Below are 25,390 nucleotides of genomic sequence, written 5' to 3'. Positions count from 1 at the left end.
GAATGCTTTCAGTCTGTGAGCTGCATTCAGCCCTCGGACTTAAACTTGTATGATCTGATGCAAACTAAAACTCGTTTTTTATTACAAATAATAGGCTAAGGCACTGAAGAGGTAAAATATCTCCATATAAAAATGCACCAAAAATAATCTCGAAAACTGTAGGTTTTGCAAAGCCAGTATTTTCAGAAGAGTTCCTCAAAATTTCATTCTTCAAAGACATGCCAAAGACAGCATTATTCAATACTGCTTTATTAGAAAGTTATTAGCAGCGCCGCCTTAGCGGCAGAATTCGGTACTAATTGGGTTTCACAAAATGAAGGCCCAGATGCTAAGGATCAACTTTCCTGAAGAGACTCAAAGCTTCCATTATGCATCATTGAGGAGAGGAGCGGGACATTTCGCCGAAGGTTATTTTGCCAAAAGGGTCATTTCGCCGAATGGGTCATTTCGCCGAAGAGCAAGCCATTTTCTACGGTTTTGAACTTTTCTCAAAGCTCAGTATGTTTTGAAATCAGTCTCGAAAAAAGATTAAGAAGGTTCGATTTTTTCAACCTGGCAAGCTATTCAAATGTAATGCTTTCTTCTTTTGAACATAAGCAGTTCTTTTGAGTTGAACTGATTTCAGAAATTTTTAAATAATCAATATTTTTGATTTATAGGAATGCTTCCTTCTTTTGAACATGATCATTTCTTTCAAGCTGTGCTGATTGCAGAAATTTTCAAATAATAAATAGTTTTGATTTATATAAATGCTTCCTTCTTTTACATGAGCAGTTCTTTCGAGTTGCTTTACATGGGAATATATATTATTTAACTACTTTTTTTCGATTTAATTCAGTGCCAACATTTCAAAGGGGCGTAATTGCATTTGTAAACAATGGCTTTAGCCGTCGATTTCTCGCGAATAAAAGCTCACTCATGGAAAATAATGACACCAGCAGGTAGAGGAATGTTTCCTCTACCAGCTAGCATTGTTATTTTGGAGAGGTAAGTTTTCATTCGCGAGAAATTGACGGCTAAAGTAATTGTTTACAAAAGCAATTACGCCCCTTTGAAATGTTGGCACTGAATTGTTTGTAAGAAAGTTTGAACATCGGTATGTGCTAACCTCTCAGTATATTATTTAAATGCGTTCCAAATTAATTTTATTTGTATGATTAAAATTCTGAGAAATGACCCATTAGGCGAAATGTCCTTCAGCGAAATGTCCTTCGGCGAAATGTCCTTCGGCGAAATGTCCTTCGGCGAAATGTCCTTCGGCGAAATGTCCTTCGGCGAAATGTCCTTCGGCGAAATGTCCTTCGGCGAAATGTCCTTCGGCGAAATGTCCTTCGGCGAAATGTCCTTCGGCGAAATGTCCTTCGGCGAAATGTCCTTCGGCGAAATGTCCTTCGGCGAAATGTCCTTCGGCGAAGTGTACTTCGGCGAAATGTACTTTGGCGAAATGTCCTTCGGTGAAATGTCCTTTGGGGAAATGTCCTTCGGTGAAATGTCCTTTGGGGAAATGTCCCTCGGCGAAATGACACAGCCCCTTGAGGAGCTATTGATTGATACCGCATTTTGGTACTTATCCGACCGTGGACGCCTTACATCTCCTAGGCTGATCGCAGCGAATTATTATGTCCCATTTCCACTTTGCATCTTCATGATGATAAAAGCATGCGAAGAACGAAGAAGTATACTCATCTTGCGAAAATCGAGGAAGTGCCAAAGAGCAAGAAGCACGAATTTTTGCGTGTTGTATCGACACTCATATTTCTCTCAAGCAGATCACTCACCATGATTTACTTTTACGCTGGTATCCTCTTAATTCGAGTGTGTTACTTTTATATTTTAAACCATATTTTTAACATACTTTTAGAGCTAGAACATATTTTCACAAATAAATGAAAAGTACTTGCTTTTCTTTCTTTGAAAATACCCATTTTTTACAACTTCGAATAAATTCAAAAAAATGCGTGCAAAAAACTCCTTGAATGGGTACTTTTGTGTTAGCGTGTAGCATCACCATACTTGACATTGTCCGGTACATAATTGCCTGCCCTTTCTTTGTTCCTTCACGAACTTTCAGAACGCTGAGAAATTCGATTGCAGTCATTGAAAGTAGTTAGTTGCTTCTTCTTACGCTTCTGTATCGAGCATTTTGCCGGCTCTCAACTTAATGTTCTAGATGCACTTCGACAGTTATTAATTGAGAGCTTTCTATGCCAAGCAATGCATGAAGTTGTATATTGTGTGGCAAGCACAATGATACTATGCTCAAGGATGTTGATTTGTATTCGGCGGTGGACTGGGAGTTACGGACAGCACAAGGTTCACCACCGGGTACCAACTCCAGGGCAGGGTAGGCAGGGATAATCCAAGCAATTCACGTACTGCTGCTATTAACTAGTTATTATTTATTCTATTCTTTAATTCTTTGTTTTTCACTGGTTGACTTCCAATTTTATTCTGATCATCCTCGGTTTTTTAGTTTTTTATTAGTTTAAATGATCTTTATTTTAGTTTAACTTGGACGATTACCATATAAATTTTTACTAAGTGATTTAATTGCTTTCTTCATCTTTAGGTATGGGCAAAATTCAAAATTTGTTTTACAGAATTAGTCCTAGACTTAGTACACGGTCGACCACCTTGGTGGGATTGGTTTGTTTTGTTTTTAGAATTTGAAGAGAAACTACTTAATACTACTATTTACAGCTTAAAACTAACCTACTCTACTATATACACTTAACCTACTATGTACAAATTGCTTATTAAAGCATGTTCAGAAAGATTGCATTTTTGAATAAATTTGGTTGTCATATCATCAATTTTGGAATCTACTTTGGGAATTTCTGCCTCTTGATGGAGGTCTGCTATTCTTGTGTCGAATGGACGATCTAGGATCATCCTCAACACTCTATTCTGTGCAACCTGGATTTTGTTCCTGTGGGTCTGAGCGCACGATTCCCACACCGGGGCGGCATAGAAGATCGCGGGGGCTATGATCTGTTTGTAAACAGCCAGTTTGTTTTGCCTTGAGAGGCGGGATCTGCGGCAAATGAGCGGATACAAACACCTAACCAAGGCGGAGCACTTAACTAGGGTTTTCTCTATGTGCGAGCGGAACAGGAGCTTCTCATCGAACAACATCCCGAGATAAGTAACATCAGTGGACCACTCGACCCTTGTACCATCCATTATTACGGTACAGGAGGGAGACGGTTTAAGTTTTAATGATTGTCTGTGAAGGAACATGATCGCTTGGGTTTTCGAGGCGTTGATTTTGATTTTCCACGTGGTGGCATAATCAGTAAAGGTGTCAAGGCATCGTTGGAGCTTGTTTGTAATTTCACGAGGCATCCTACCCTTGACGGCTATCGCGGTGTCATCTGCAAACAGAAAGAACACGCAACCGTCTCCTAGAGGAGGGATGTCCGACGTGTAGATGCTGTAAAGCAGTGGTCCCAGCAGACTCCCTTGCGGAACACCTGCTGGGATCGGAAATTGTCCCGAAAGGGAACTATTCAACGACACCCTGAACGACCTTTGCTGGAGATAGTTACGGGTGATTTTCACAAGGTATGGTGGAAAGTTGGAGTTACAAAGCTTGTATATAAGTCCGTCGTGCCAGACATTGTCAAACGCCTTTTCGACGTCTAACAAGGCCATGGCTGTGGACTTGGATACAGCTTTGTTACTCCGGATGTTATTCATCACCCGCACTAGCTGATGATTGGTGGAATGCCCCTTACGGAACCCGAACTGTTCCGGAAGAAGAATGTCATGTTCCTCCACAAACTTGTTTAGTCGGCTGAGGATCAATTTTTCGAACAGCTTGCTCAGCGCTGAGAGCAGGCTAATCGGCCTGTAGCTTGACGGTAGTGAAGGGTCTTTCCCAGGTTTGCGGATCGGGATGATTTTTGCCACCTTCCAGATGCTTGGAAAGTAGTGCAGCTCCAAGCATCTGTTGAGGATGGCAGCCAGCAGCGAGTGCACCCTCGCGCTGAGATTTTTCAACTCTAGGTTGAATATTCCGTCAAACCCGGGAGCCTTCATGTTCTTACTGTATTTCAGCGCTGAGCAAATTTGTTCCTCTGTAATCCGTTCTTCTGGAGGGACGGCACAAGGGGAGGCATCTAACGTCAGGACGCACTGCGCAACCTGGTTCTCGAGTGGACTTGGGATTTTAGAGCCAAGCAAATGCGACTGGGCAATGTGCTCCCCAATCGCATTGGCCTTCTCTTCGTTGGTGATAAGCCGTTCGTCATTGACTCTAAGTGGTGGAATGGGCTTGGGGTGAGACTTCAGCACCTTGGCAACCTTCCAGAATGGTCTGGAACGGTCGTCCAGGTTCTGAACGAGCCGCCCGAAACTCTCGTTCCGGATTGAGACCATTCTGGAAGCGATCTGCCGATTCAGATCGACCATTTCGTATTTACGCTGCAGATCCCCAGTCCGCTGAAACTGGCGTCTACGAACATTTCTGAGCCGAATCAAGAGTTTGGTGTGGGAATCAATTGCTTGAAACTTACCCCTCACAGGAACTCGTCGAACGCACTCTTCGTCAGCCACGGATATGGCTTGATGGAGACCCTCCAGGACCCGGTCGATGTCATCCACTGTGTCGAGCGGTGGGTTGTCGTCGATGTGGCGGTCGACCACGCGTCGAAACTGGACCCAGTTGACTCGATGGTAGTCCTTCCGCTGGCACGGTGCAGGGGCCACGTTGTAGCCCAGCTCGGTCAGCACCGGTTGGTGGTCCGAACTCAGGTCGTTGACGGCAACCGGCTTGGCTAATCTGGTGTTTGCCAAGAACAGGTCCAGCGTCGATGGGTTGCCCGTCGGTGATGTGAAGGTTGGTTCGTCCGGAAACCAGACGGAATAGAGACCATGCTGGGAATGGTCGAATAGCAGGCGGCCGTTCTGGTTCTGCTGGTAGTTCCGCCAGGCCTCGTGCCGGGCGTTCAGGTCCCCTCCGATTACAAAGCGGGCATTGGTGTGGGTTATGATGGCAAGGTCGTTCTTGAACTGCTGTGCTGTACCATTGCTAACGGTACATTGCCGGAGGCAGTAGGCGGCGATGAACCGGACGTTTCCGGTCGATGTTTCCACCTCTACGCCAACGGCCTCGATGATGGAAGTGCGGTAGTGGGGTAGGGTGCAGTACTTGATGCCTTTCTTGATGATGACCGCGACACCGCCCCCCCTGGAGCTGGTGCGATCAAGCCGGACAATGCTGTGGTCGGGCAGCCAGAAGCTGTCACCGGTCTTGAGGTGAGTCTCGGTGAGAAGGCCCACGTCGATGTCGTGCTTGCGGAGGAAGTCTGCAAGCTCAATGTTTTTCGCCCCTACGGAGCGAGCGTTCCAGTTGGCGATCTTTATGGGTTCACGGTCCATAATTAGCGACGAAGGAGATGATAGCTTGGAGCTGTTGTGTTCTTGTTGCGCAGGTGCGCTTGATGATGATGGCCTGGGCCAACAGTGTGACGATCTCATCCGTTGACAGCGGAGAATCGTCTGTAGCTTCACCGGTTGTACCGGCCAATCCCGGAGCAGGGGGATCCGTCGATGGGCCGGAGGCTTGACTGGGTACTGCAGCGGCAGCCGACTGGGCAGCAGCCAACTGTTGGTTGAGCGGGAGCGGCGCCAACACTGGAATTGGCCGTGATTGGACCGGTGATAACGGAGGAAAGTTCTGCGCGTTGTTTTCCGGGACCTTCTTGCGACCGGGCTGGTTGTTGGACGAGGCCTTCTTCCGGATCTCGGCGTATTCGGCCCGCTTCGGACAGGCCTTACTCGTGGCCTTGTGGGCAGCACCGCAGTTGGCGCATGTGGGAGCGGCTTCCTCGATGCTGTCGCAGTCGTCGATCTTGTGGTTTTTGCCGCATTTGATGCAGCGGCTGGCCATGCGGCAGTTCCTGGTGCCGTGCCCGAACAATAGGCAGTTCGAGCACTGAGTGACGCCACGGTGGGTTGGCTTATACCGCTCCCACTTCACTACGATGTGGAACAGTGTGCGTGTCGTATGGAGATCCTTCACGGTTGTGGAGTTCTTCTGCAGATGGACCAGGTAGAGCTGGTCACGATACTTGATGGCCTTGCTGCGGGTCATCTTGTGGATTTCGACCGGCTTGAGGCCGTTCGCCTTAATCTCGTCCATTAAGGTGGTGGTGTCCATGTCGTGGAGCCCGCGCAGCACCACTTTCAGCGGCTTGGTGGCCTCGACGTCGTGGGAGAAGTACTCCAGCTTCATCCTGTCCAAGAGGGCCTGGACTGCGTTGTAGTGATTTACGGCCGAGACCATCAGTTTGTAGCCTTCCGTGCACCGTTGAATGGTGCAGCGAAGGCCCTGCTTAATGTAGAAATCCAGCTGCTCCCATAGCCCGGGAGGGAAGCCCTTCACATAGAAGGGTGGCAACTTAACTTTTTTAGGCACCGTCTCAGGGTCCGACTGCGGCTGGGCTCCGTTCTGCAGGGCGGAGAACGGATTGTTGCTCAGCAGCTTTTTTGCTGCCGATGCGGTGGCGCTGATGTCTTCAGGTCTGGGTCGTTTAGTTCCGGGAGGCCCCGGCTGCGGGTCCGCAACGCCTGTCGGGACGGGCAATGGGGTTTTCTTCTGCTTCTTCTGAGCTGGCTCGGTGGTCGCGCCGTCTCCTGGGAGAGTCTGTTTTCCCGGTAAGCCGGCACTCGCGTTACCGCGCGATTTCTTACCCATGGCTGGGTCAGCGAGAGCGTCACTATACAACGCGGAGCTAATTCGACTTGCGAACGAACGAACGAAACTAGAGAGAATTCAAATCGACTGAACTGCTCAACAGTCTGGCAGCGAATGAATGATGATCATCCTCGGTTTAGGGGTCCCATATTTATACCAAGTTTGGCTTACTTCGAGAACATTAGAAACAAGCCTGTTACTAACGAGGTTGTTACTGTTGCTAACCTAACAACGTTGTTTGCTAGTTGTTGTTCCTAAAGACGTTGCTGACTTGGATCGCTTTAGGAAGTGTTCGTCTCGTACATTCTGCCCCCGTTGGAATGCAATTCCAATTCTAACTGAAGATTCTGGTGGTTATCCTGTAGCGGCAACGGGGCTAACTTGCTTACTGCTCGACGATACACTCCAGTTGTTGTATGTATATCAGCAACTTGCACGATACCGTCCTTCCCTGGGTGAACTGCGATGATGTTTCCTAGTTTCCATGTTTGTACTGGTTGGTTGTCCTCTGCCAATAGAACAGCTGTGTCGACGTCGATATTGGGTTGTACTCTCGAGACCACCTTTTCCAAAAATGGTCCCGCAGCTGATTCAGATACTGCCATCTTGTCAGACGATTGATAGAAACGTCCTCGTATGATGGTTTGAGTATCGGTTCCAGTGGTCTTCCAAGCATAAGATGAGCCGGAGATATCGGTTGTGGATCGTTCGGGTAATCTGACGAAGCATACAATGGCCGGGAGTTTACATTCGATTCAATGCTGGTCAGCACTGTATACAATTCTTCAAAGATCAAGGTGGCAAAATGCAATTGCAATGCAATTTTACCACCTTTACTCCAGCCTCCCACAATCTTCCGAAGCTCAGCGATCTCGGTGGGATAAATTCCCATTCCACTTCTCAACGTAGCAGGAAATTGTTGATTTTATTCTTTTCGAGCTCATCATTGAACAAGGCAGGTAGCTGGCGTAACTCCTTGAATGCACCAACGAAATTTGTTCCGTTGTCCGAGAATATTTTCCGCACCATGCCCCGTCGATTCACAAACCGGTCTAGTGCGGCCAGGAATGCCTCCGATGTTACGTCTGACAAAAGTTCAAGGTGAACTGCCTTCGATACTAAGCACACAAATAAAGCGATGTATGCCTTCACGACCTGTGTCTTACGTTTACCTTCCTTCACGAAAACTGGCCCAGCGTAGTCGACGCCAGACAGTTCGAATGGTGCGGCGATGTTCACTCGGGATTCAGGAAGATTCCCCATTATTCCGATGTTGCTGTTGCAGCATGCGATGACTTAGAAGATCTACCTTTCAATGGAGCAGTCTTGGCGATCGGTACCTTAGATGCTGCGGTAGGAGTAGTGGTTTCACATCTTTCCAGAATCACGCACCGCTGCTTCAGGAATGCGATCATCTTCTCTTACTCAGGAAGCTCGGACTGGTTGATTGAAGCTTCCCAGAGTTCACAAGTCTGGTCGTCTAAGGCACGTGTCAGTAGTGTCACCACAAACAACTGAGATATTCCGGTTGAACGCTGGTTGAGCTTAACGAGATTGTCGACGTGACGGGTGCATTCATCTACCAGGTTGCGCAGATCCTTTGATGATTTCTTGAGAACCTTTTGCATATTCAGGAGGCCAAGGATGTGTGACTCGATGATCAATCGCAAATCGTTCTTCCAGGATCTCCCATGCTCGTGCATAATTGTTGTTTTGCAGTGTCTCCAAGTCGATCACACCTGCAGCAACTGCCTTCAGCGAATTTTCCAAATGATACAGCTTTACAGTCTCGGAATCGTTTGATCGCTGCATCATGTCCTGAAACATGGCCTTGAAGCGTGGCCGTCGAAGGTTGGTAGAGGAGTAGGGTAAGACTGGGTGTGAATGATGACAGGTTGACTTGAAGCCTAGTTCGCTCTTACTGATGTCGAAGGCACTGACACGGGCAGGGTTGCTCTGTTCTCCATCTCAATCATCTCGATCATCGTCTCTATCATGACCAAGGTTTCATTGTAGAGGGCTTCGAATGCAATATACTTTTCCTCCTGAGCATCGACGTTCTCCTCTTCCACGGAGGCGGCGATGGCATCGTGAATCTCGTTGTATTCTAGATAAATCACTTGCAGGTTCTTGGAGTAAACCCGCAATAAGGGAAGCGGTAGCCTCTGGTTCGTAGTTTCTGCTGCAGTCAGGGAATTGAAGATCCGTGTGAGCTTCGCCTTTACTTGGCCACGCTTCTGGATCAACACCTTCACATCTTCCGAATTTTCCATTTTCCGGGGTGGGGTGCGAGGTAACATCTCCTCACACGCGAAGGTTTCCGGTTACTCGGAAGGAATACTTCACACTTCGCAGGTTTTCTTGGCACGGTTCACGTTAGAACTACAATCGCAACGGTGGAACATACACTCACGAAATATCCGCTCGATTTAGTACGACACGTGGACGACGGAATAAAATCACGGAGTTTTGCGTTGTCAAAGCCACGCGAACGCTTTTTCACGTTGTCAAGCCACGCAAAACGCTTTTCTCACCTAGCAGCAGCACGCCAGTCCAGCATCCGGTTCGAAGGACCAATGATTTGTATTCGGCCGTGAACACAACGACGATATAGGCGGAACGGTGGACTGGGAGTTACGGACAGCACAAGGTTCACCACCGCACACCTAGAAAAAATCATGTAAAATTAGGTGCTCTGAGACTGACGTATACGAGCGTCAATTTTGACATAAAATTTAGTCATAACAGACGTGAAATTCAACTCAATCAAACGTAGTTTTCGTCGAGCAACGAACTTTTCAGTCTCGGAGCACTTAATATTACATGACATGTTTGTTTACGTCTCATCTTTTATGTCAAAGATAGATTCCGTCACGTGTAAAATTAGTTATTTATAAGTGTGCGGGTACCAACTCCATGGCAGGGTAGGCAGGGATAATCCAAACAATTCACGTACTGCTGCTTCCAAGACCAAAATTTTTTGTCCCTGGCAGATTCAAATATGTTTTTGCGGATAAATTCGCACGCAAATATATGATCTGGTAGAGAATTTGCAGCTGCGGCCAGAAAACAAAGGCTTTCGTCATTGAGAAAATGATGAACTCGGAGGTTTACAAAACGGAATGTCTCCAGAAGCGAATTTTGCCCTTCATCCAGTCACATGATGGTCCGGTAACATTTTGGCTGGATCTTGCGAGTTGTCACTACAGCCGGGAAGTACAACAATGGTACAATGACAACGAAGTTCAGTTTGTTCCGAAAACCCTCAAATATCGGGTGTGTCATCGACCTCGTTTGATACACGCAAAAAACTTCAAAAAGGCAATGATCTGTGCAACATTGGACCAGAAAGTGTTGAAACGCGCGGGCTTTCTCATAAATCCTATATAGGTGAATTCGTCAAATACTGAGTAAAAGGCCGTCAAATACTGGCTGTAGGAACCGAGCTTAGTTCTATAGTTCGCACAGGTCGAAGTGTGATAATCGACAGAGATGAGTTCGAGGTGGTAGATAAATGTATGTACCTCGGATCATTGGTGACGTCAGAACTGCAGCATTTTTGCCGGAAGTCGTGCTTATTACGCACTCCACCATACCTTTAAGTCTGGTAAACTTCGCCCCGTACTACGTGTACCATGTACAAGACGCTGATAAGACCAGTAGTTCTCTACGGGCACGAGCCGTAGACAATGCTCGAGTAGGAGCTACAGGCAGTGGGAGCTTTCGAACGACGCGTGATAATCTTCCATTTCCCCTATAACTTTTGCATTAACATATTACTAAATTTTCCAACAAGAAAAAAAAATCTCGCTCAAACCGGAAGTTGTACACGATGCCTCCAACATGGTCTGCTTTATAACCATAAGCTAGAGGAAAGCTTCAATTGTTACAATACCATAAATTGATGTATCCCATGAATAATTAAAGACCTGGAATTTCGTAACAAGAAATGACATTCTTCACCACAAAACCTCGTACCATCCAACTTCAATCCAAACATATTTTTCAAAGCTAACAACGTTAACCTCACTCAAAACACTCTCCATATGGCTCGCGAACCGTCTGCCGAACAAACCATAGCATAAATACTAATTTGCTCCAAATTAAATCCTCCGCAGAACATGTCCGCCCCCTATCTGCAGCCCAGCTAGCGCCTCATACCACACACACACACACACGCGGGCGCAGAAAAGCTTTCGCTAAACAAGTGTTAATTTTATAAAGCGAAACATAGAATTAACATAACACATTTTAGCAGCACCACAGACGCAAAAAGTTGTTGGAGCCAAGTGTAGTGGCAGGGCAGCGTCGGCGTGTGGTAGATGAATGGCATATGTTTCGAAACAGATCCCATTCAGGTACAGGCCGACTACTTCGGGCGGAGAACGCGCGCGCACGTTGCATATCATAATAATTTATGGTTTTCGGATTAAGTTTAATGAATTTCATAAATTATGAAAATTTCCACTGACGCTTGGAAGCGAACCGATGGATGTCGGTTGGAAAAACCATCGCCGACGGTTTCTAATTTGCTGTACGTATGTAGTACCTATCATCACTCACTGCAGTGTGTATTACCTACATACATATGCACAGAACTGTCAGTGTGTTTCAGCAGCTTGAGCGATGATTTATGCACTGGCGAAGGCTTTAAATCAGTATTAAATTTGATTAGGGGGATCTTCTGTGGAGGAGAGCTGTAATTGATATTCGTTTACTCGAATACATGTGAGCCAATAAAGCCATGCAAATGGGTTTCCAAGGGCGGAGCATTCATCGCCTATGCATTTGGTCCTGATGCCGATAATTGTGTGTTGACAGTCTATCCCTCGACAGGAATCGCACTTTGAACTGATATTAATTTTACAATATTCAATTATTCATGAACAGTCATTTTACCGAATCCAATTCAATGTCTGATTGCTTTTTGCTTGCAATGCACGGTGTTACAATGCATGATATTTAATAGATGTAGCAAACATTTGACTGCTCTCTGCTACAGTGTGCATAGAGCGTCCCCAAGCAAGAGTAGTGGACAGTTTCCGCTTCTTCACTGAGGAATTAATTATGTATGGAAGGCTGGCGTAGATATCAACGCAAAACGTTTCACTCGTTCCTGCAGTGCATATCGCATTTTAAAACGGGCTTCTGAGTGCCTGTGGCATGGAGGCAAAGTATTGAATGATTTATCACGGATTCTTTCACCACTGATGCGCACTCGCGCCACCACTTGTCAATACCCTGTCCAGCCGTTTTATCGCTTATTGAATGACTTTATTTGCCTGCTCGCTCACTATAAAACAGGAAACTATTAGTCTACCCTGCTATCATCATACCAGCGTAGAAACTAGTGTCAATTAAGTCCAACTCTTTCCACCCTAATCCACGAATCCCGAATCAAGCTGGAGGTAGAAAGCCTACATAATTGAGTTGTTTATTTGACAAATCCGATTCCGATCGTATTAAATCCTAGGAGAGGGTCTTTGTCACACCTCGAAAAGGCAGAGTGACAATAAAGCAACAACAACTACTACGGGAATGAAAATCTGTACACAAATCGACAATCTGCACCACTTACGAGCGGTGTACTGGCAAGTATTTATGGCTGAACTGTTGAGAGTGAGAGGGGATTTAGTGTATAGAGTGCTATATTGAGTTGTAAAATGAATGTTTCCCCGTTCTTCCGCCTACCGGTGTTTCTACAGAAATCGTGGGCAAACCAATCGGAGCTATCGATTGCCGCCTAAGTGCAGAGAGAAACTCCAACCAGGGTATTAGTGAGTATCTAAAAGCTCGATGAATAAGAAACATTAGCTCTTTCCACTCGATAGCTGTTCGGTAGCCTGTTACCGTTGGGATGGAAAGAATACAAGAAAATTGTCACAACTTCTTAAACCAACATGCACATTAGGGTGGGTCAACTTTATGCCTCCCTGCTGCCACCCCACCACTCTTTCGATCTGTTTTGAAGTCCCCAAAAAATGTACAAAATTTGAACGAGATAGTATGGCTATGGGTGTAGTTACAAATATGAATTAACTAGTGGAGTAAAGTAATTCATGTGCACTATGTTAAAGCCTCTACTCAGTGATCTTGTTGTAGAAGGGCAACCATACATTTTTACATCAGTTCGAAGTTCAGCTGTGTAGTGATTCAGTTCAGTGATCAGTTCAAGAAGCAGCTGTGTAGTGATTATTGAATAACCTTTCAAGTTCACACACAACTAAACAGCAGGCTAACAGCTGTATAGAAGCTAACTAAGCTCGCCAGATTTGCTTGTAGGTCGAGTAAAACTTTTCTCATATCGTATAACATTTTAATACAGCTTGAGGCTGTATAAATGAAATGATTAATGCGTTTACATTGCGAAAATTGTTAGTTGGGTTATTCATTTGCTTGCCAAAAATTAAAACACTGCCCAACTTAGACCAATTCTGAGACTTAGATTGAGAAACTATACAGCACAACTTTTTCATAGACCGCTTGATTCGAAATTTGTCCAACAGGTTATTAATATTTTATTTTAGGCCAAGTGCTCCACTCCAAAATCAAGTGCTCCACTCCAAAATCCAGACACTGTTTAAAATGTATGCGTATGCGTGCCGCAATGCGTACCATATCCGAAACCCGAGCAAGAGCTGAAATCGAATTGAGAACTAAATATGATGTTGTGATGTAGCTGATAATGATTACTCAGGTTGTTGTCGTTTTGGTCGTTTTAACGGTTAAAATATTAAAATTGAGAGCGAGGGGGGCGACACATCTAAATATCAATTTTAGATCCTCAAAAAATCTCACACTAGCGAATCAATCTTCGAAAAATCTTCCTGCATTTATCGCATCTACTTGCATCGCACATCATCTTTTTGCAGGAAATTTTCAGAATCGTCATCAATCTTCTTTCTATCTACTCAGCGTGCGAGCAGCTAGCCACAGCACAACACAATCTTTCCTGCAGCGTAGATAGAGTCGCCCCCCTCGATTGAGAGCAAAAAAAATCTTCCTTCGACATCACATTGAAAACTGATTCTGCTATCAGTGAGAGCTAACTGAAAACTAGATTTGATACACATGTTTCCTGTTGATAATAAAACGAGTATTCAGTTTGATGTTCTGCTACGGCACTGAAAACAAAACTGTTACATCTTAATTTTAAAGAGCAAATGTACAGCAAAATACAAAAAAATAAAATTATCAAATTTGTCAATCGCGTAAACTGAAATCAAATTATGATTTCAGTTTGATATTGATATCGAAATTTGATTTCGATTTGCTGTCATTTTGATGCTGGACTTTGCTCGGGAACAGCACGTAAATTTTAACATGACCTTTTGTTATCGTCCAGAATCATGACACCTGTTTTTCATGTTGCAAATTAAACGTCATAATTAATTACAAATAAATAATATATTTTTGGGTCTTCGACAGAGTTGTTCTGCATACTTTTTCCAATCTAAATCTCAGGTTTGGTTAAAAATGAACAGTGCGTTATTTTTTGATAGGCAACTGAATAGTTTCGTTCCATTTCCCATACAAATTTTTAAGTTCTACCGCAAATCCAGATCGTAACCAAACTCGTACAAATTTGGCACCGTTAATGGAGACCTCAATACATATGGAAAAAGCAATGGGTAGCCTTGGGTTGTGACCCACTATACAAACTTGACTCACCCTAATGCACATGTACATACTACCATTCATGCCAGCTGCCACACTGGCTCCTGTAAACAATGATATAGGGGAAAAGGTTACATTTATGGCGCTGGCATCATTTATTCATAGCTTTTCCCGGCCCGTCGGGACGTACCAACACAAGAAACTGACGAAGAGAAATCCTTGTTCCGGACTACAGCAATAGAAACAAGCAGTAGAATGCCGTTCTCTGAAAAGTTAAACCTGACAGTAAACAGCAACGCCATCACGACGACAACGACAACGACGACGACATTCACTAACAATAGCACTTCGACATTCGACAATTTCTCTTCCCGTTCGGATTCTGGTTCTGTTCTGATTAGATTAAATGCGATATAATCAAGTGATTCAATGATTAAATAAAAGTAAATATCTGGTTCTCGTCAAGATACAGCTCGGTTAAACACGTACGATATGTGACACATTGAGTAATGGTTTCCAATTTGCTGTTGGAATAAGCGGTTATATGCGATAAACGAATTATGTCGCGTTTGAGTGAAATATTCATGATGCTTAATTGTTGTCTTGACTTGAAAATACACTGCATAATGGAAAGAATCATCTTCAAATAAAATTATGGTTGGCTTGATTAGGAACAGTATTTTTTTATGGATTTCAAAAAATTGTGAAAGATGCTTAGGTGCTGCCAACAACACAAAACGTCTGAGTGTACGTCAACTGTATTGAAATGTATTAATTGTTTGAAAATGAATAAAGAACGTAAAATGAACATGGACGTCAACCATGCCGCATTTAGCTCGGTGTTTGCTGTATAAATGACTTTTTGATCAGAAGAAAAGCAGCTTGCGTTTCAATAAATAGCAGCCAAGTTCCAGGAATGCGAATCAATTCGATTTTTTGTATTTGAATATTGCGGGGTTGTCAACAGACTACGTAGCATTACGTCAGATTGTTGAGGAAAAACGTCCTCATTTAGTTTTATTATCTGAAACTCATATTGTAGAAACTGAAGCTTTGGATATATTGTAGCTGCTTGTTTATCACATTCTAGACACACTGGCGGTGTTGCTATTTATGTCAAAGAATCAGTTCAATTCAACCTTCGTACCAACGAAATTATTGATGGCAACTGGTTCTTGGGCATTACAGTTGTACGTGGCATGAAGATGGGTAATTAAGGTGGTTTGAATCATTCTCCCAGTTCTAGTGACCAGCGTTTTGTTGAAGTTTCAGAGAACTGGCTCGAGACATTCCTTGATTTTAGTAAATTAAATATATTGGCTTGTGATTTTAATATTAATTGGCGTGATAGCCGTAATTCGAATCATTTGAAGCGTTTAGCTGAGTTTTTTAATTAAAAGCAAACGGTAAATAAATATATACGCGTATTTCCAGGCACAATAGAACTTTAATTGACCACGTTTATTCCAATTTTGATTCCATTTGTTCAGTTACGGATACTGATTTGAAAATAACCGATCATGAGACCTTAGTGATTAATGTCTTAGACCATGTTAACGATAACGATAATTTTGTAAAATTGAAGTGCTGGAGGAAATATTCGAAGCAAACTGTTGTAGAATGTTGTTGAGAGTAGCGTGGATTTTCCATTCGTGGCCGATAACTTAGATGAATCTACAGCTGTTCTTAATAACGCTTTGAAAACGTGTACCACCCAAGTCACATTTTAAGTTTTATGAAATACTATAAAGCAACTATAAAACAACATTCATAAAACTCTGTTCAAGGCTATTTTGTCATTAATGCATCCACCAAAACCTCATTAAGACTAGAATATGTCTAGTTGGCCCACCCTGGAGAAGGTTGAATCTCTTCAAGATTGATTTACTGCAAAAGGTTGTAAGACGAACGAATTGAGAACCATTTGAAAGCTACAACAAAAGCTATTTAGCAACAATAAAAACCCTTTCCGAGCCATTTCTCCTAGCCGCTCGCTAAATCCACTAGGAAAGCATTAATCAAAATAGAAAAGGATTTATGAATCCGATCTTATCAAAATAATTAAAATAGAAACTGATGGTATAAAAATCTTGTTGAATATTCAAATTTATTACAATAGTTCTCATTAGGTGGCCTAGTTTTAAGTGCCTAATTAAATTGTATGTGAAATGTACGTGAAAACATCGAAAAAAAATACGTCCGCCCTCGTAAAACGTTGATTTGACTAATTATTTTACATTGAAAAAGAATTATTCTTCAGATCGAGGTAGGCTGAGATTTTTTATGATTTTCGCATTTAAATGTTTGCTCATTGCTAAATTTACCAAAAAAATAGTTATATCCTAGGAACTATATATTAAAAAACGAAGATTGTAAAAAACAAGCAAACTAATTGTAACATGGCGGTGGCATAAAAGTTGATTTTCATGGGTCATTTGTGAAAAAGTTGTTTTGCTTTCAAGAAATCCTTAACAAATTCATAAGGTTTTAAAATGGCTTTTATGAAGAAAATTGGAGCCTTAATTGTATTTATCTAAAGCCATTTTGCTTGATCCTAACCTATTCAGATTTATAGCAGCATTTATGAAGGCAAAGTTGCCTGCAAAAAGTCGCGCTGTACGATCCAGGGTTCTTCTAGGAAGTTTTCTCCCGATGGATTGGGAGCAGTTATTCAGATAGTTTACGATACTGTTTTGCAACATTTCGCATTTCGAACCGAAAAAGATCCCCTTCTTCTGGATGGTTACAGAAGTGCACCATCCAACGATGCAGGGATGTACGCTTGAATGAAATTTCCGAAGAGTTGATTCTTTCACCGAATAAAATCGCTGCTATGGATCGGAAACCAGCTAATCTCCGCTAACTAACAGTTTCAGTGGTTTGCTGTCGGTTGTTATTTCGATTGTCATCTATTCGCAAGATCTGAAGAAGGCAGGTATGTTTTTCAACTTTCGACAATGTTTTATGAATTCGAGGGCCCGCTCACTTTACTCTTCTCCGCCAGATGGTCAGTCGTTGATGATGTGCTGGTTCTTCTAAAGAGGTAAATTTTGCTGAAATCGACTTGAATGTTTCATCCTACTTCGTCTATCCTTCGAGATTTCCTTGTCATAAATTTGGCTTTTATTAACTATGAGGAACCATTTTTTAAGCTCAATGTGTAAACAGAGTAATTGGGGAGTTTATGATGCACTTTAAAAAGCCTAAAAAGCACCATAAATGATTTTTGCTCTAATGCAAAACCTAATGGTTTTATAGTTGGTTTTATAATGATAGAACACGTTTGTAAAGTATTTTATCAAGACATTAATAAACAATTGCTAATGACATTTATGCTTGAATTACAGAGCAGTTTTAAGGAGGGATTGAGAACTGTTTTAAATTTATTTTTAAAACAAGACAGTTTTTGACTTTCTTGACAGACTATAAAAGGTTTTTAAAACAGTAAAAAGCTGAATTACTAAGCAGGAATGTTGAAATGCTGTATTTATACTAAATGGTTTGTCCATTGCCGTTAAAAAACCATCATAAATCAGAGTGGATGCCACATGGTTACTGAATTGTTACTTGGGCAAAATAGTTCAGCAAAAGTTTGTTTTCTTGAAAAACTCGAACACTTCGAATCTGTTTGGACACATTTCGATACTACAGACATTATTGCAGTCTTGGTTGATATAATAGCACTGAACTCCGGTATACATGGCAATTACTCGCATATATACGATTCGTTTATGAATGGCAACGAAAAATGCTATGTTCATATTGGAAATAAAAAGAAACACGAAAATGTCTCACATTGGACAGATCATTTCTCGATTACTTACGGGGTGTTTGGTTTGAACCGGTAGAAAATTGAGAGCCAAATGAACAACAAAATTTATGACACCAAAATAATCCGGGACGGAAAGGTTACAATGAATTACACGATTCACACACACACCCAAGTAACATTTTAAGTTTTATAAAATACTACAAAGCTACTATAAAACAAAATTCATAAAACCCTGGTCAAGACTGCTTTGTCATTGATGCATCCACCAAAACCTCATTGATGCTAGAATCTTGTTGCCCTCCTGGAGAAGGTTCTGAAGGGTATATTTTCGAAGATCTTCAAGATTGATTTACTGCAAAATGGTTGTACGATAAACACATTGAGATCCATTTCAAAACCGTATTTACGCTACAATCAAAGCTATTTGGCAACAATTAAAACCATTATCCGAACCATTTACCCTAGCTGCTTGCTAAGTTCACTAGAAAAACAACAACCAAGATAAAAAGGGATTCATAAATACCATCCGATCTTATCAAAATAATTAAAATAAAAAACTGATCGTAAAAAAATCCTGGCGAATTTCCAAAACTATAAAATAGTTCTCATGAAGCGGCCCAGTTTTAGGTGCCATATAAAATTTGATGTGAAATGTACGTGAAAACATCGAAAAACTTGAGTCCGCCCACGGAAAACATCGATTTTACTAATTATTTTACATCATTTCACATCGATAATTAAGCTTAGCCAAGATTTTTGTTTTTCATGATTTTTGCATTCTAATCTAATCTAATCTAATCTAACACCAACACAGCCAGTTCTTGAAAGCATCCTGGAAAATAATGGATATACCTCCATCATTTTTCTTGTCCATTTGATATATGTTTCACATCAAAGATGCGTCACACATATCAAAAGGGCCATGCCTACTGTGCAGCATTTAAAGGGCAAGATGATTCAGAAAACATCGGGCCTGTTTAAATCAAAGATTAAAACACGATGCTTCAGAATCCAATAAATGGATGAAACGTGGACATCTCGTACCGTACGTTCCGATTTTGGTAATTATATGATTGGTTGGTCGTTGGAAGCATCAAAGCTAGAAAGGTTAAGTGATGCTCCATTTTCTTCTGACGGTTGGGGCATGAGCACTAACTCTTGTCCTAGCCTCTTATGACTTATGGCTATAGCGCCATTACTCGCCTTCTGAGAAGAGAAGAGGGAAAGGAAAAGGCGTAGCTAGACAATTTATCTGGAGGGGGCCTAGATAATTCTGGAAGGGGGGCCTAGATAATTCTGGAGGGCACCTGGCCCCCTGGCACCCCCATTATCTATGCCTATGAGAAGGACAAAGGGAAAAGGATTATGTGAAATCTATGAACATAAAGAAATATTTTTGATTTGAAATATACAATATAGTAATGCATAACGGCGGTGGTCGCTACCCGAGTGTCACTATTTTCACTATTATCAAGTCATAAAAAGTAGCAAGGACTAAAATGTGATCCTTTGATAACTGGAAATTCCTGATTCCCTAGATTGAAGTTGAAACGACTAGGGTTCGGTGGAAGATCTAGACCAGTAACACACCACAAAAAGGTGATCTCCCAAAGTTACTGGTTTGATAAAGATAAAATGGAACGAACTTACCAAGTTTTTTGAACCTGCAGGCTGCTTGACATGTGTTGATGTAGAAGTCCAAATTGTAGACGAAGCTTGACGAAGCTCAACATGAATTAATTCGGTTTATGGTAGTTGCGCGGAATGTCTTCCGTCGATATGAGATAAACTAATGTTTGGATGTATGTAGTCGAATTTTAATGTGCATTGGCATGCCTTTTCGTGGCCAATAGTCAGGTTCAACGCTGCGACTCAACGAATGATGGAACTAATGATGGGACGAATAATTGGACGCCTCGCGGAGGTTCTACTTGGCTTCGGAACAAATAATAGGGACCTAGAATGAAAATTTAGAAATTGTCTCTTGGGCCTGGTTTTGGCCAGATCTGCAACCGATTATAGACTAAAAAACTCCACGATCACCGGCACAGCCTACTCCTTCAAAAAGGATTCGAATCACCAACGTTGAGATTAACAGGCTTATGTCTTCACCACTGGTCTATCAACGCTTTAAGGTTTTGAAATGGCTTTTTTGAAGGAAACTTGCAGACTGAAATGTATTTATCTAAAGCCATTTTGCTTTCGCATTTCGTACAGCTGTAACCTCGATCATTCCCGAAAAGATCCCCATCTTCCGGATGGTTCTGAAGGTGCAGCATCAAACGATGCAGGAATGTACGGTTGAATGATTTTTTTTTTCAAGAGCTGACCCTTTCGCCGAATAAAATCGCAGCTATGGATCGGAAACCAACTACTGTCCGCTAAATGACAGTTTCAGTAGTTTGCTGTCGGTACTGACGCAATTATTCCGATCTTCATCTATTCGCAAGGTCTGGAGAAGGCTGGTCTGTTTTCAGGCTGTATTGACAATGTTTTATGAATTTGAGGACCACGTTCACTTCACTTCCACCAGATGCTCAGTCGTCGATGGTACTTCTGGTTCTTCTAAAAAACTAAATTTTACTGAAATCGACTTCCCTTCGGTCGTTAGCATCGCTTGAATTTTTCCTCCAACTTCGTTTATCCTTCGAGATATCCTTGTCATAAATTTAGTTTTTATTCCCTATGAGGATCCATCCTTAAAGTTCAATTTGTAAACAGAGGGGATTTTACGATACACTTTTAAAAGCCTAAAAGGCAACAATATATGCATTTTACTCTCATTTAAAACTTAATGATAGAACAGGTTTAAAGAGTATTTTATCAAGACATTAATAAAAAAAATTGCTAATGAAATTTATGATTGATGTATAGAACAATTTTATGGTGGGATTGAGAACAGCTTTAAATTTAATTTTAAAACAAGACAGTTTTTGACTTCTCGCCAGACTGGAAAAGGTTTTTAAAACAGCGAAAAGGTGAACTACTAAGCAGAAACGTTTAACACTGTGAAATGCTGTATTAAAACTAAATGGATTGTTCATTGCCTTTATAAAACCATCATAAATCATAGTAGATGCCAAATGATTGCAGAATTGTTTTTGGGCAGTCTCTTCGCGATTTTCGCGACATCATTTAATGTTTCCGTGATTTTCGCAACTGAAAGTTCAAATTCGCGACAAATCGGCGAAATCCACGCCTGTTGTAACAGCCCTGAAAACAAGGTTGCAAATGCTCATTTCAGCTAAAATAATGTTTTTCGGAATAATAAAACCAAAATATGGTATGATGGCATGTTTTACTTGTAACTTACAAGAAGAGGTTACAAAGTATGCGTTTTGAAACATAAAACCTGTAAATTTTGCTTTCTATGAGTCACAATCAGCGATTTTCTGATCGCTGAATGAGTGAGTGAGTGAGTGTGTGAAAAATCGCTGATTATGACTCTCATGAAGTGAAATAAACAGGTTTAATATTTCAAACACATGCTTTGTAACCTCTTCTTGAATCCTACCAATTCAAAATATAATCATGGCATCTAATTATTTCATAATCTAAAAAATTTTGTTTTAGCTGAAATGAGTATTTGCAACCTTGCCTGAAAAGTTGAATTGATTCCTCAGTTGACGTGGAACTACTCAAATAGTTGGATTATTAAATACATTCGCGTAAAATTAAAGTTGTACAGTGTACACTAGACTGATGCAAAATTTTTTTGCTCCATAGTCCTCAAACGGTTTCAAATCAGGTCCTGATTAGGCTCCCAAAATTTAAACTTATTTGGTAAGAAATTAACTTGGCACAAACTATTCGAAGTTGTACACCCAACCGGGAAAACTAAGATTCTATTACTGATTTGCATAAAAAAAATATGCAGAACTTGCAATGTTTAGCAAAATGACAGGTTTTGTAATGTGGGTGCTGTAATGTTTTTAAAATAATTTTGTTATTTTCATGTTAACTTTTTTTTCGAACAAAAATTGTTTCCCCAAATTAATTGCGTCTAGAAATTCATCTCGTAAAGGGTTTGTATAAAAAAAGGGATTGAAAAACATGCTTGTACGCATTGCAAGAGCTGCCATTACATTTGTTGCATGAAACATATGCAGAGGATGTACTACATCCATCCTTACATTGGATGTAAGAGAAATTTGTTTTGCGTGTCTTGCTGTATGATCCAACTAAAGCCAAAAATACATCAATGTGCCAAATGTAAAATAACAAAACTTTTGCTGTGTTTACTCGTCGTTTGCTAACTGAATCATGCTTAAACAGGAACTTCTCTGTAATTTCTGTTGTGTACAAACAAAATAATAAATTTGTCTTATCTCATTTCAGGCGCCAAACAGCCGAGGAACGTGAAGCGGAACGACAAGCGGCAAACCGGTTGATGCTCTCCTTACAAGCGGAAGCTCTCAGTAAAGGCTTTGGTCAGCCTCCGCCATCAGGTGGGCAACCGAACAGCGTTCCAGGGGCACCTCTGGCTGCACTGCATGGACTTCAACCGTGGGCTGAAGCACACACTGCGGGTTGCTGAAGGAACAGCGCTATTAGGCATATTGAGAGGACTTTCCTTTACCATCTTTAGAGCCGTAGCGATATAGTAATAAAAATTTCTTTGTGATATATGAAATTAAATTAGAAAAGGAGATCACTTGAGCAGGTTCTGCTAGGTTAGGAACGTTCATAAAACCTGTAAATTTATGTAAATAAATGCGGATAACAAAAAGCAAGAATTTATCTTATTGTGTAAGATAATTCAAAAATCAATATCATAATGACAAAAAGTAGAAATAATAACGTATTTACTTAGCCTCATTGTTCTTTATTTCGACGCTGACGTCAAATGTACAGCTAATGTTGAAAAATACATCTTTACATGCATCAGTATTTAAAAGGCATCATTTCCACGTTTTATGTTGTAAAGTTTAGAAACTTTTCAAATGGTTTGACTACCAAACTACCTTTTTGTCAATAATCACGACAATTTCACACGCAGTTAAATAGCAAACCATGCTCAGAAAAGCATGATGGAGTACATAAAAACATGCTACAACACAAATAAATCATCTTCAACTGGCAACGTTATGCAGTGCAAGGTGAGAAGCCGATAAGAAAACAACCCATTAGCACACGATTAAAAAAGGCAAAGACATGAACCATGTAAATACTATTTCCCATCAACCGAAGTAAATATTTAAGCTAAATAAATTAACGCATCAAAGAGCAGTAATTAATAAACATTTTCTTTTCGACAAAGCACATAGCATTCCGAACCACAAGCTTCATTTTAGCTTAAGTGAGAAACTCCTTCCCGTTCGCAAAAAAAACTCTCAGAATTGAAAGGATGAAAACGTTGTAAAGATAAGGCCATGTGAGAACGTCAAGCGAAAAAAGATACAATAAAATAATTAATAAACCCATACCGCAAACATACTGATAAGTACGAACTATTTCAACGAAAGAAACAAAAAACATATGGTATGACATGGGCTCTATAACGTACTTAATCCTTTCGGCACGAACTGCGGTGAGATTGGTGCGTTACTCAATTAAAGGATCCTTTCGTTAAAAAAATCACTTTCCGCTTACTTTTTCCTGAGTGATGTTGAGATTTATAGATGGTTTTAATAAATGCATTAAGGTGCAATTCGTATGCAGAAGTAGAGAGAGAGAGGAAGTACTTTTTACCGGTTAACGATATCAATGACTGTGTGAAAGGAATCTCTCGCTGTCAGCGAGTTTATTCAATCATCCGACCAAATTTAATTGCTCAAATCCCTGAGGAACCGCACCATAAAATCTAATCTGATAGGGCTATATGGAGTGATCGCTCACCAGCAAACATAGCAACCATTTATCCCTCAAACAAGTGCCAATTCCCATCACCAACGCTTACTGTGCACTTGACATCATGCTGGGAAAATTCATTCTCTGCTCTGCTACCATTACCTCACTCCCATTGAATTGTGCCTAACATGTCGGTACGGCAAGTGACACACATAATAAAATCGGAAGCAGACGCTAACCTTAAAATTATGATATCCCTCTCGTCCTGCAGCTGGTTCGAAGCCAATGCATACACAAAACATCCCTTGCCAAGCCGTTTGCCGAAAACGCAGTAAACGATCAACCCCCTATTCGTTCCAATTGTTTAATGATGAGAACTATATTATATTACACAAATTTTGCCAGTCCATTTTCTGTGAATCACAATTGGAGGACTCCCCTCTTGGTGGCATAAAAATGTAAACCATGTACATTTGGTTATTGTCACTCTTCAGAAGAAGTCATGATACATGAGCAAGGGGGAATGTATTATTGAAAATGTTAGCTAGGTGTATACAATTATTTTTGGGTTGATTAAGATGTTTTATTCTAGTACATATAACGCAATGTGACTTTGATTATTTGATATATGGTTTATTATAATATCATACCTATAAGCAAAACACTGATAACACTAACTATTTACTATATATATACTAATAGACAATATCTTAACACTGATAGCTATAGCTATTAGTAGGTTCTTCCGTTCCAAATCATTTCCTGGGAATCCCGTTCATCCCGGGATTGTATGCCATGGTTTAAAATTTTAATTGACACTGTTTCACTGTTTCTATTTTTAATTTGTGTGCCACATAGATCTTTCTATGATTATATCACGATTATTTTACGAGACTCTGTTGTACGTTTGAATACACTGGGGCACCACTGAAGCTATGCTGGAACGTTACAGTAAAATATACGATTCCACGACGATGACGAATCCACGGTAATTTGAAAAAAAAATACAAGTGCTGACCGGTTGGATACACCTTAATGATTTTGTAGCCCTCTTCTTTCAATCGGATCTCGATTCAATCGTCAATCGATTTGATCAAAGCGTCGGACAACGTTGATGAGTTGACAATCTGGGCCATTACGCCGCCACGAGTCCTCCACACACGGCTACCTGCTGAAACATGAACACAGCTGGGTACCGTAGGCTGGTATCAATAAAGATTTTTTCCTTGATTTTTATTTCCGTCGATCTTGTTTTCCGAGCTGAGCACCAATGCTACCGACGCCAGAGAGGCAGCTCCCACATCTTGACCCTACCCATCAACTCATGAACCGAGGGCCAACGGCTGTACTTCCCTTCCGAAGGAGCGTGATCAGAGATGTTATGCCTCAGAACATCCCGGCGGTGCCGACTGGGATGGAACCCAGGCCTGCTGGGGTGAGAGGCAATCACGCTATCAATAAAGATTGAACTCGAAAAAAAAAATGCAACACTTTCTTTTGTGTATAACTTT

The 25,390-nt window shown here is 41.4% G+C and overlaps 1 protein-coding gene across 4 annotated transcripts in view; it reads left to right on the top strand.

The window, feature by feature from the left end:
- The window catches only part of C15, a 107,021-nt gene extending 83,986 nt beyond the window's left edge, over positions 1-23,035 (top strand). For all 4 annotated transcript variants that reach the window (XM_065218494.1, XM_065218493.1, XM_065218492.1 and 1 more), the window contains one exon: positions 22,428-23,035. In XM_065218494.1, the coding sequence (XP_065074566.1) occupies positions 22,428-22,626 (199 nt within the window). In that variant the 3' untranslated portion in view covers positions 22,627-23,035. The remainder of the gene's footprint in view (positions 1-22,427) is intronic.
- The last annotated feature ends 2,355 nt before the right edge of the window (positions 23,036-25,390 follow it).

This window comes from Ochlerotatus camptorhynchus, unplaced genomic scaffold, assembly GCF_037179485.1.
Source record: "Ochlerotatus camptorhynchus isolate MF236.1 unplaced genomic scaffold, CSIRO-AGI_Acam_v1.1 ptg000087l, whole genome shotgun sequence".
Lineage (NCBI taxonomy): Eukaryota > Metazoa > Arthropoda > Insecta > Diptera > Culicidae > Ochlerotatus > Ochlerotatus camptorhynchus.
The sequence above is the reverse complement of the archived record's forward strand: the minus strand, read 5'-3'. Positions and strand labels throughout refer to the sequence as shown.